The 12,452-nt window shown below is 49.0% G+C and overlaps 1 protein-coding gene across 1 annotated transcript in view; it reads right to left on the reverse strand.

The window, feature by feature from the left end:
- EXT1 (exostosin glycosyltransferase 1) overlaps nt 1-10,274 on the reverse strand; it is a 279,469-nt gene extending 269,195 nt beyond the window's left edge. Inside the window, exon 1 of the mRNA XM_059395069.1 lies at nt 8,644-10,274. Coding sequence (XP_059251052.1) covers nt 8,644-9,605 — 962 coding nt within the window. The 5' untranslated portion in view covers nt 9,606-10,274. The remainder of the gene's footprint in view (nt 1-8,643) is intronic.
- Between the last annotated feature and the right edge of the window lie 2,178 nt (nt 10,275-12,452).

Below are 12,452 nucleotides of genomic sequence, written 5' to 3' on the forward strand. Positions count from 1 at the left end.
CCCAGGGATTAGGCACCAAGGAAGAGAGGAACAGAGTTACTTCTGTGGCTTCGTTAAGAAGAGCCAAGTTATGAAACTAGGCAAACCACTGTGGTTGATTAGAAAAAAGCAAGAAGATGGTTTTTAACACCACCACCACCCTATCGAATACACTGGCATCGACAAGGAATGTTCATCCAGGCCACCTCAGCGCAGCCCCTTCACGACCCCGTGAGGCAAGCGTCTCGATCTTCACTTGCAGATGTGGAAACTGAGGCAGAGGTTAAGCACCTCGTCCAGGAATCTGTGGGGGTCCCTTCCTTCCTTGGCCCAGGGTCCCCGGCTGTCTTCTAGAGGTTTTCCAAGAAGACTAGAGGGGATACAGAACAGGGATGTGTATCCCCACACAGGGCCTGGCAGCTCAAAGCAATGAGATGCGAAGTAAGCCCAGAACTCAACGAGGCATGAACTGCTTGCTGGGGTTTAGGTCTCGGTGTGTACACTACTTAGAAGAGCTCGTTCTCACTTAAGAGTCCAGACCTGAACTGGATGCCCAGAGCTCAAGCGACCTGCCCCAACTCACCTCAGGGGCGCCATGGAGTCAAATACCACAGGGAAAATGGCACCAGGGTTCTGATGAAGAGTTGGCTGAGGGAGCAACATCTCCACAGGGTTGGCCTGCAGACTCGGCAGTCCCGGGAAGGCCACACGGTGTGAGGAGAAAGAAGGCTGAGGGGGTGCTCGAAGGCTGAGGGGGCGCTCGAAGAGACACAGGGAGGTTTTTGGCTCAGGCAAAAACAAAACTTCAAAGGGAACAGAAACTGTGGGAGCTTCAAAGACCCCCTGCAGGACCAATTAACACCTACAAATGTTTATCTAAGCAGTCACTTCATGATGGCACTTCACTGAATGGGTGCTCAGCCTCACCCCAGAAATAGCTGTTTCTCTCAGAAAGACTGGGCTGGGGTGCGACCTAACTCAGGGCAAAGACAAACACCCAATACTCAAGGGAGCGTCTTCACAGACTTACTTACAATCATAAAAAAGATAAAGAATTATAATAATAAAACCATGAAAAAACCTTATTTATATAATAACAAAATGTAAAATAAGAAACAACAAATCTCTTAAGAAAACATAAATGGTGAAATAAACCATGATACAAGCTATGGGTTTGTTTAAAAAAAAAAAAAACATGCAGCCACTAAAATCCTATTTTAATATTTTATTTTTTTAATCCTGTTTTAATATTTTAATAGGATTTTCCTATTTAGTAGAAGTGGAAAATGTTCTTGGATAATGGTAAGAAAAAAGCAACATGCAAAAATACATTTGAAGTCTGACTTCAAACCCGACAGACCAGAATGGGAAGAAGGGTCAGGAGTGTTACAGCCCCAGGTCCAATGCCTGTGCGTCTGACACAAACAAGGCTCTTATGGTAAGTGTGTTAGATTCATTATTTACTTACTATTAATTAAATGATAATTATCACATCTATGCAAGGTACTTGGATACACAGACAGAATGATATAATCATGAAGGCACAGATGTACGCTCTAACAGGCCAACGGCACGGAAGCTTAATCATACTGGTTAGTTCTTAAAACAGGAGCTCTTATCAAGGGGATTAGAGAAAAAAAATTATTTTAACATTTGTACCTTCTCTCTTTTCCCAATTTTCCACAAAGGCACTAACTTCTATACTTTTCGAAGCACTGTTTTTCCTTAGGGAGTTGGAGGAACTGGGAGCCGTGGTGTGTGGTGTGTTCCAGAATCCCAGCCCATTCTGTCAGAAATGGAATCTTCCATTGGGTCTCCCACTGCTACCGGAACACACTGTTTACCTGTCTACCTAGGGCAACAGTCACTCCGAGTGTCCTGGCTCACAGCTCACTTGCAACCCAGGGGGGCAAACTGCAGGCTCACATAATGCGTGAGGGCAAAGGTCACACACAGTCCTTTTCCTCACTTTGCTTAGAGGAGCTCTAGGAGAGAATTAAAATAAGAATCTGCACAGGCCAAGTTATAATGGGAAGAGTTTAAGTTCAATGCTTCAAAATTAGAGGCCGCCTTGATCACACCTCTGAGCCAAAGTTTTTCCTTGAGAAACATGTTATTTATTTAAAAAGCAGTGGGGGGTCGCCTGGGTGGCTCAGTCATTAAGCGTCTGCCTTCAGCTCAGGTCATGATCCCAGGGTCCTGAGATTGAGCCCCACATCAGGCTCCCTGCTCAGCAGGGAGCCTGCTTCTCCCTCTGCCTCTCCCACTCCCCCTGCTTGTATTCCTTCTCTCTCTCTCTGTCAAATATATAAATAAAATCTTTTTTAAAATAAAATAAAATAAAATAATAAAAAGCAGTGGGGAAAAAAAAAAAAGATGATACACAAACACCTGAAACACACCAAACTCACTAATAAATAACATGGGAACAGGTGGAAATTTCATTCGATTCTTTAAGGTGGTAACACTTTGTAGAGGGAAAAAGAACAAACTCGGGACCCCAAGGCCCCCAGTTAGAACGCCTCGATTCACTCAGCAGATACGTTCCTTTACCCTCTCCAGGCCTGCACTGTAACCCGGGAAAAGAGGATTTATCCCACCTCACCCTGTTGTGGAAAGGCTGAGATGAGCTAATGAAGGTAAATTCAAATCACACGCACGCAACAGATCTCCCGGGTTTGAGGGCGCCCTTCTTCCGTATATGAACTTGGTCACAAGTGGAAGAGTTTCTAAGCAAAAGCAGTTAGTCATCGAGCTCATGGCAACACGAGCCCACTGTTCGTGTTTCAATACAGAACACACTCGGGAGACCGGGGATGCCAGTGACCACGAAGCCTGACCTGGTTCACTCTGAGGGCGGCAGGCCTCCTTGAGAACACGGGAACCGGCATGAAAAAGCTCAGCTTGTAGCCTCAGTTCAGCTGCTTCCAAAGCTGTGTCGCCGGACACATACCACCTCCCCGGAGCTGGTCTCAGTGTCCACGCCTGTAAAATGGCCTAGCAGGACACCCTGCAGGGTGGCTGTGAGCAAAGCAGCCAGGACAGCCAAGGGCAACCTTTGGTGTGGTATTAGTATACTCAAGGTCATTTTCTGGCAGCATCCTGGGGAGGCAGAGTTATAGGCCTTCAAACAAAGACAACAATCACCACCAAGGATGTGACAGCTTCCCCTCTGCCAAGTGTGTGCCACCTAGACCTGCTGGCACAGTCAGGGGAACCAACGTGGCCTCCCCTTGGCAGGGCCTGTCCAGGCGTTATTAGCAAGCCATTCACTGCATGACCTAGTTTAGGTCAGATTCTACTCTAAACCAAGTCGTTTGCTGAACTGGACTCAACCAACAGGTAAATGTCCCCAGAGGTAGCACCCAGCACCCCTCCCTTTATTGGGGGGATTCCTTGTAAATGAGGCTCCCAGGTCCTCTCCAGAAAGCAAGTTCAGATGGAGGTTAAGAAAGGGGTGACAGGGCGCCTGGGTGGCTCAGTGGGTTAAGCCGCTGCCTTCGGCTCAGGTCATGATCTCAGGGTCCTGGGATCGAGGCCCACATCGGGCTCTCTGCTCAGTGGGGAGCCTGCTTCCTCCTCTCTCTCTGCCTGCCTCTCTGCCTGCTTGTGATCTCTCTCTGTCAAATAAATAAATAAAAATCTTAAAAAAAAAAAAAAAAAAATAAATTATTATAAAAAAAAAAAAAAAAAAAGAAAGGGGTGACAGAACCAGAACACGGGTGCAAGACACACTTGCCAATTTCACAATTCTGCATAATGTTCCCTATCTTTATTTTTAAACTGTGCTTGTATGGTTTATTTTAGAAAGGCTTTTGTGCTATCATATAACTGGGGGGTGGGGGGCGTGGGGAGGCACTCATATTTTACATTTAAAACCTAAGAAGCACGATTTCCACCTTTCATTTTAGAGGAGGAAAACATTCACCGTAAGGTTCACTGCTGCATCATGAACTTGCTCGAGGGGTCTGCTGATACAGTCTGGGATGACGGGAAATAAATAAATAATCATTTACAATTCCCACTTGTTCACATTTTCTTTTTCTATGAACACACCTCTATTCACCTTATCATTCACTTAATTCCGCACTCTATTGCCTAAGTCCCTTAGGGCCAAACTGAAAGGTCTAAAAACCTCCTTCCTTAACTACAGGTCCAACAGCTCCAGGGACCAACTCCTTGGTCAGCAATGAAGAGGAGAAGCTTGGACTGAGAGCAAGAATTTGAAAGTCTGAGGATGGAGCTGTGATCAACCCCTGAAATTCTAGGACAAATGGTGCATCCATGTCATTTTTGTTTGTTTTTACTATCAAAGTTTGTCCAAGGTCTTCCTCATCTCCCCAAAGTATTCCAAGAGAAGTCCCCCCCCCCCCCCCCCACCAAGAAGCAGCTATAGAAAGGATCTCCTAGCTGCTGGAGAGCTTTCAAGTGTATCTGTAACTGACGATGAACTGCTATATGTCAATGCGGAAAATTTGGACGGCCTGCATCCCAGGGCTACCCACCCTTATTACCAATCAGTTTTTTAACCTTAATGCAAGTCCCGCAAACATTCTACCCCTCCATTTTCACACTGTAAAATGAGGATCCTGGAAGCTGAATGATCAATCACTTAGCTTCAGGACCCTTAAAAATACCAAGATTGTAAGACAGAGCTTCAGCAAACATGGAAAAAGATATCAAAAAGGCCTGCACAAAATCCTGCCTGTTCCCAGAAGAGTTGCTTAAATTATTCACCACTGCTCTCCTTGGAGGGGTCAAAGATAGAAGCCACCTCTCATTTCCTTCTCTTTCTTCTATTTCAGAAAGCCAAATTTGAAGCTTCACAATAATGCCCCTTGAAGGAATTTGAACTATGAAGTTCATGCAAAAATAATAATAATAATAATAAAATAAAAAAACAGAGTAGTTCCCGTAAGGACGCATAAGAAACTCAAAGGAGTGAAAAAACAGAATTGCTCTAAAGCCTTATTCCAAATCATATAATCACTGCAGCGACTTTTTTTAGCCACTATCACCTACATCTGTTAATATATGCAACTGATGGGGTGCCTGGGTGGCTCAGTGGGTTAAAGCCTCTGCCTTTGGCTCAGGTCATGATCCCAGAGTCCTGGGATCAAGCCCCGTGTTGGGCTCTCTGCTCAGCAGGGAGCCTGTTTCCTCCTCTCTCTCTCTGCCTGCTTCTCTGCCTATTTGTGATCTCTGCCTGTCAAATAAATAAATAAAATCTTTTAAAAATTATATATATATATATATGCAACTGATGAAAATTAATTATGGGTGTCATGAAAATGGATGTTTTAATATAATCCTGGAGGTCTGGCTCAAAACTGTTGCTATTACAAGAGAAAAGTATTTCCTCTCATTCCATGCCACTCTTATACTTTCAGTAATAAATGTCCGATTTCCAAGAAAGCACATGTGAGATGGAAGTCCTCAACCACTTAGCGGGACATCTTCGTCATCACATAAGGCTAAATCATGAAGGGCAACTAGTTTTTTTCCGTTGGTACACCTGTGTATATTCTGTAGGACCCGAACTAGGCCACGATGCCATAAATCTTCAATCTAATTATTAGACCTCCTAAGTCCAAAGCAAACTTATACTGTGGGCTGCTAGTAGCTGCAAATTACACTGAAGACTTCTCAGAGGCACCTGCTAATGAAGAGAAGCGGATGGAAACTGATGGTGTTCTTAAAAGCCATTGCCAAATGGATGCACAGAGCATCCCTGAAGGACTCGAAAACTCATTCCACGGAAGGATAACTAACGTCCGAGGTAACAAATCAAAAGTCAAGTATGAGAAGTCAGACTTCCCGGACTTGCACAGATCTAACGTCACTATCACGTCCTTCTCAAAGACCCTGAAGAGAGAGAGGAGCGCCAGGCTGGAGTTCTACATTGCACATATATGCAAGACTCACTTCCAGAACACAACAAACGGGGTGGAAAGGGGTTGCTGTGGGTTCCAAGCAAAGCACGCCATTGCTCACGATGCATGAGCGTTGCCGCTCTGTTTCCAGGCTAAGTCTTCATCTTCATGGGCTTCCGAGTCAAAAGTAAAAGACAATCATGTTTGCAAGTACCATTTCTCAATGATCACAGGTTCTGATAACCCAATGAGAGGAATGAGTTAAAACTTCAGGTAGACCAGGCTAATGAACATGAACGTCCTACAGCACCATCCCAACCCACTGAACAAGGTTAGAGCTGGAAAGTGTGCAAAAGGGAAACATGAGGAATGCCTGGGTGGCTCGGTGGGTTAAAGTCTCTGCCTTCAGGTCAGGTCATGATCTCGGAGTCCTGGGATCAAGCCCCACATTGGGCTCTCTGCTCAGCAGGGAGCCTGCTTCCTCCTCTCTCTGTGCCTGCTTCTCTACTTGTGATCTCTGTCTGTCAAATAAATATATAAAATCTTAAAAAAAAAAAAAAAAAAAGGGAAACATGAAAAATCATCCAGAATTGACTCTGCTGAAGAAATCCCTGCTCGGGATAAAAGACCAAACTTGCTTGCTAACTAAAGACCACTTTTCCGATGAGCCCCAATCTTAAGGGCCTGACCCCTAGTGGTCTTTAAACCCAAAACAAGAGCGTGGGTGTCAGATTTCCTAGCCCAATCCCAAAGAGGCCAAAAATTAGTTAGATTTAATTGGCAAAAATTAGAGGTTCTACAAAACCAGCCCCTCCTTCCTCCATTGCCAAGCTCTAGAAAAAGCTTCAACAGGGAATGTAGAGATTAAATATTTATTGGGGGGGAATACGAGGGTAAAAAAAGATGATCGTTTTATGGGATCAAGGGTGTTTCCCAAATAAAAGTATCCTTCAGATTTCCTACACTGACAACTCAGTTCCAGTTCCTTTAGAAGAATGAGGACCACAGCGATCCTTCCACAAAATTCGGTGAGGCTGCTTTAGAAGACACCAAAAGGTGAGACTTCGTCTCGAGTTACTCTAGCACAAGCCAGACAAAGGAATTCCTGAAAGGCTATAAGCATTTTTTTTCTTACAAGCACCCACAGCAATAGGTCAATGTAAATGTCGTGTAAACAAAGCGGTTTATTACTAACCATCGTTTGTTTCTCTTATGAGAAAATTTTAATCCACCGCAACTGCACTCAACATTCACACATAACCGCCCCCCCCCCCCGAAAAAGAGTAAAATCTGAATTCATAATTGACCCTAGCCTCGGGTTCTCTTACGCTTGGAAGGCCAAGAGGTGTTGGGGGTTGGGGAATCCAAGTGTTTGATACTTTCTCCTTTGGTGTCTATGATCCCGTATAGGAGGACTTTAATTTCCCTTCCAGTCACTCCTACAGAGGCCTGAGTGTCTGAGGAAATCCACAGACAACAATCAAACCTTTCATTTTCAGGGTTGCCTTCCCACTACAGTCCTTCCTGTGCCAATCAGGTCTGCAAAGCGTTTCCCCTATTCTGCATTTCATGAATCAATTGCAAAATCTGCCAACCTCTGCCAGTTCCTCTTGTACTCAGCTGAGAGGTTCCCCCTTCCTTCCCTGGGTAGCACAAGGCTGCTCTGGTTTTTAACTGGCGTAACGTGGAAATGCACTGTAGGAGCTCACTAACTCTTTCACAGCCAGATATAAGTGAGAGTCTAGGGCTCCGACCCCATCCACTCGGAAGCAGATCCGCCAAGCTCAGGTTAAAGCAGATTTGTAGAAACTAGCTTTGACCCCAAATCCCATGTGTCACTTTCTGCCACTGGAAGGAAAAGGAAGAGAAAGAAAGGCTACAAAGTATCCGACTCAGTTACTTAGCAACTGGACAAAACTAGCCTCAGTACAGAGGGTAAGGAGGCATCTCCAGCCCATTCAAAGAGTAACAGTCTCCGATTGACATGCAAATAATAAAGACAAAAGGGAAAGGGAAATCTAAATTAGCAACTGGAGTTTACAGCAAGCGGGGCTGAGGCCCAGATTTTAAAAACAGCTTCTCCCTAGGTAGGATATAGGATACAAACATACAAACACATATACATGAATGAATGAATGAATGAATGAATGAACGAAGGAATGAAAGATCACAGGCCAGGATCAGCTTAAGGTCTCCCTTTGCAAAAGTCAATGCCATGGAAGGTAGGGAGAAGACAGGCACAGAAAGTTTAGTCCCTTACATTAAAACACTTCCACCGCTAACGTAAATTTAAGGTGTACGGAAATCTGACAACTGGAGGCTGGGAAATTCCCGGGAAAGCAGTCCCCCTGCTCCTGAGAAAAGCAAATAAATTACCGATCTGGAGGGGGGAAGGTCTCCAGACCGTGGGTGGATTCAGAGACCCTTCAGGGCCCCTCGACCCCCTCACAGACACCCTCCCGCGCCCACTGGTGAAGCACCGTTTCCGAACTCGGCTCAAACCCACACCTTTCACAGAAGATACATGGCCCTTAAGGGTTTCCAAGCAAGAGGGAGGCACGGTCGCCTACTTGGCCCAGGACAGGGCTCCTGGGTTTGCCAGAGGAGCTCGAACTCTCGGTCCCCCGCTCCTAGCCACAGGCCTGAAGCAGGCTGCTCAGTCCCAGGCTGGGAAGCGGAGCGAAGAGGCCAGAGGGCCCCTCGGCCCCACCCCATCCCCCCACCGCACACCTGGCAGAGGTGGGCAGGGCCCAGGGCGGACCGGCGCAGGCCTGACAGCCAAGCCACTTACTTCTCATACTCGGTGTTGTCTCTGTCACAGCGAGAATCCTTGTGCTTTTGCCAGTCTTTGCCATGCTTGCAGGTGGTGAGGAGCACCACGTCCTCTCCGTTATGGACGTGATATAAGGCATTCCTGGTGTCTGACCCTATCCCTGTCAGGTACCTCTTCCCCTTGAAGACCAGCATATACTTCCTGAGAGGAGGGATGGTGTTAAACTTCAAAAACCCCCTCTCCCCTCCTGTCCTGGGATGATCCTTAGAAAAGAGGGGAATGGAAACATCAAAGTTGGGTCGGAAGTTTTCAGTACTGATGCTGGCCTTGGCCAACATCGCCTGGCCGATGTCAAACCCCACGTCCTCGGTGTAGTCAGGCCAAGTGCCGGAATATAAATTAAAAATTAAATGATTCCTACCATTGTTCCACAAGTGGAGACTCTGCACTTTGGATCTCAAATTGTGCACGTACTGAGGTGACAACTGGTCTCTGTCTAAAGTATCCAGACTCAGGACAAAGAGGCACGCCTGGCTGGGGTCCGATGTGTAGAACCTGGAGCCCTCGATGGCCGCTAGAATGTTTTGGTAACTTTCGGCGATTTTCTCCCCTTTCTGCTGCGGGTACACGTAGACTTTGAAGCCGTTTTTCTTGCAAAGGGTGAAATCGAAGCAGGACTCCATGCGGCACTTCTTGCCTTTGTAGATGCTCGAGTTGGCGTCTCGCTTCTGCCGGGGGGATATGTGCACGCTGGAATCCTCGTTTTCCAATTGATCCCAAGGAACGAAGGGGCGCAGAGCGTCCGGGAAGCGGGGCCAGAAACGATCCGGACTCGGGTGGTGCAAGCCATTCCGACCGCTGTGCTCTTCTCTCCGGCTGTGGCTCCTTGATGCCCTAAACTGCAAGCCTCCGAAATAAAACAAAAGGGCGAGACAAGAGCCAGCTGAGAGCAGGATGAAATAGCGTTTTTTGGCCTGCATGTGTCCTGCCTGGGTCAAGAGGGTTGTAAATAAACACGAGGATCACCCAAGTTTCCCAATCAACACTTTCAGCTCCAGTCCGCCATCTTCCCGCCTGTAAAGACTTCAAACTCTCCGCTCCCACCTTCTCTGGATGCCTTTCCCCAAGCCGTGGACTGATCCAGCGCATGTGGGCGATTTCTTTAACTTTCTCCCCTTCGGTCTTTCATCTTTGGCTTGCACAATGGACGGGAAAAAGCGGGGCTGAATATTTCTCACCCAGGGCGGGCGAGCAGCGGACTGTAATTTTCTTGCATGCAACAAGACGGAGGAAAAGAAAGAGAGGGGAGAAAAAAAAAAAAAAAAAAAAGCTCCCGATGCCCAATCAATGGCAAGGCGAAGTGATTTCCTTGCCTCTCGGATTCCTCTCGGCAGCGTGGAAAACGAGCCCCGGGAAAGCAACTTCAACTCATCCACACACTCCCGTGCAGAGCACGCCGGTTCCAACAAGTCAGCCGATCCCCGGGTTCAGCCGGCTAGTGCATCTTGCAGCTGGGGCGCCGTAACCTCACAAATCCCTGCATCTCTCTTTATTCCCTTCTGCAGCGGCTCCAAGACTCCGGCGGTGTTTACTCCTGCGCTCGCGGGGCCGGCCCCCGGGACGCGCGGCGGCCCGGCTGGAGGCGGCGGCGGCGGCGCTGGGTGACGGCGGCGGCGCGTCCTCCCCGCGGGCAGTGCCGGCCCCGAGCGGCGCTTCGCAGGCCCCCGCGCGATCGCCGCCGACCGCCGCGTTCGGTCGCCGAATGTTACCCGGTTCTGAATGTTACACTTACACATTCCATTCCCGACACGACAGCGCTGACCTCATCCATCCACGCAGCCCGCGCTGCCATTGGCCGAGCGTCACGTCCGGGGGGGGCGGTGCTTCCGCTGCGCCCATTCATAACCCCCGGCCGCCGGCCGAGGCGCCGGCGCGGCGCGGGGGCGCGGGGGCGCGGGGAGCCCGGGGCGTCTCGGCGGGCGGGCGGAGCGCGGGGCGTCCCGGTGCGAGCCCCACGGCCCAGAGGCTGGGAAGCTCGGCCACACGAGGGCCCGGGACCGGGACGGGGACCGGGCCTGGGCCGCACCGCCAGCAGCTGCTGCGCCGGGAGCCAGCGCCGCCCAGAGGCGCCCGCGGGCACCGGGCGGCTGGGGAAGCGGGGACCGGCCGGCGCTCCCAGGGCGCCCCCGAGAATGCCATCTCCTCGCCTGCCTGCCTGCCTGCTTGCCTGCCGGGACCGCCTCCCCGAGCAGGGAGTGTGCGAGTTTCTGGGGAAAGATGTTCGAAATGGAGCGGCGTGGCGAGCCCGAGGGGTGGGAGGCGAGAGACTTCATAGAACGCGACCGCCGACCAGAAGCAGCCTCTCACCCTGCCCACCCTCGCCCCTCCGAGGATCAGTATTTTAATTTCCTATCAAGCGTTTAAACGGGTCCCTGGTTCCCTACAAAGCCCAGCTTTGCTTTTTCTGCCCCCAAGGACACGCCCCAATCTCCCCCAAATACAGAGGAAATATTACAATCAAGAGGAATCGTTGCAAGTCTTCGTGTCTCTGTCCTGAGACATCTATTCTAAATCCTCATCTGTGTGCAAACCTTTCCTCGCCCCTGAAGCCCCTTCGTCTATTCTGTAGAAAGCTTCCAAGAGTTCCAATCACAGAAAAAAGAGATTTTTCTGATGACTGGAGAGGAACAGGTTAAGTTAAGCTGGTCCCAGTCCCTAAAGTGATGTGCTTCTCTTTTTGTGGTGGTGGGGTGGTGGTTTCTAAGGAGATGTCTCTTAGGAATGGATGACTAGTAGAACTGCCAACTGTCCCAGCTGTAGACGGGAAACTTGAGGCAGGAAATGACCTTATTTCCAGTTAGTGCAATATGGTTGGTCCTTGCAACTGTCCTCCCACACTGCAGCCCCAAGCGCCAGCTACCCCCAGGGAACTTCATTAGACAGCTTAGAGAAAGACCCGCAGTCTCCCTAAAGGTGTCCTCCAGTCCCACAAAGATGCGCCAGTTCCCAAACCAGGTTTCTGGTCAGAGCCAAGCTCCCTGGCCTCAGAGCCTGAATTTTGCTTTACAGAGAACATCTCCCACCCTCTTTTCCCTAGCTGAAGTCCACAGGGTCTGGCCAAGCTGGACAAACAGTTGCCTAGGGCAGCAAGCTGTTTAGTGATTGTTTATTATGGGAGTGACTGAGAGCTAGGGACAGACACTTCCCAGCCTCCCTCAGGCTGCAAAAAAACTCCAGTAGGGCGTGGACGAAGGGCATGGTTATAACAAGGCAGGGTGAAATGATCCAGTGGAAAATTTTAGACATTTGTTGTTTTAGATTGTTTTAATAAAGGGGAGAAAGGGCATGGGCGGGACATTACTGTACGTTCCTGAAGCCTCTCCCTATTTCTGAATGGCCAAAGATGAGGTAGCTTTTCCAGGTTTGATTTGCACCCCCTGCACAATTTGGAGAGGCCTGGGACAGAAATGAGGTTTCAGTCGTCTCCCATATGCAATGACAATGATGCAGTTGAATGCAGTGATTGAAGCCTCATGGGACCCTGGGCTCTACCCAGCCTGGGGTCGCTGAGAGCAGCCATCCAAGGCAGGGATCCTTCTGTTGAGATCAGGGTGCACATTATCTGGGTCCTAGGGGAAGCTGGGCAGGTGGGGATGTCAGCCCCTCTCTACATCCTGTCCGTGGTCCTATGTGTCCTTAGGAGGAGCCAGCTACCGTCCTTATGCTTTCACATTCTCTTCTGGCTTTGGCACATGCTTCTTGTCTTGCCTAACCACGGCTCATTCACTCCCTCATCCCATGCCCCAGGGTTACCCGGCCCTACTGTC

The sequence above is a fragment of the Mustela nigripes genome, chromosome 3 (genome assembly GCF_022355385.1).
Source record: "Mustela nigripes isolate SB6536 chromosome 3, MUSNIG.SB6536, whole genome shotgun sequence".
Classification (NCBI taxonomy): Eukaryota; Metazoa; Chordata; class Mammalia; order Carnivora; family Mustelidae; genus Mustela; species Mustela nigripes.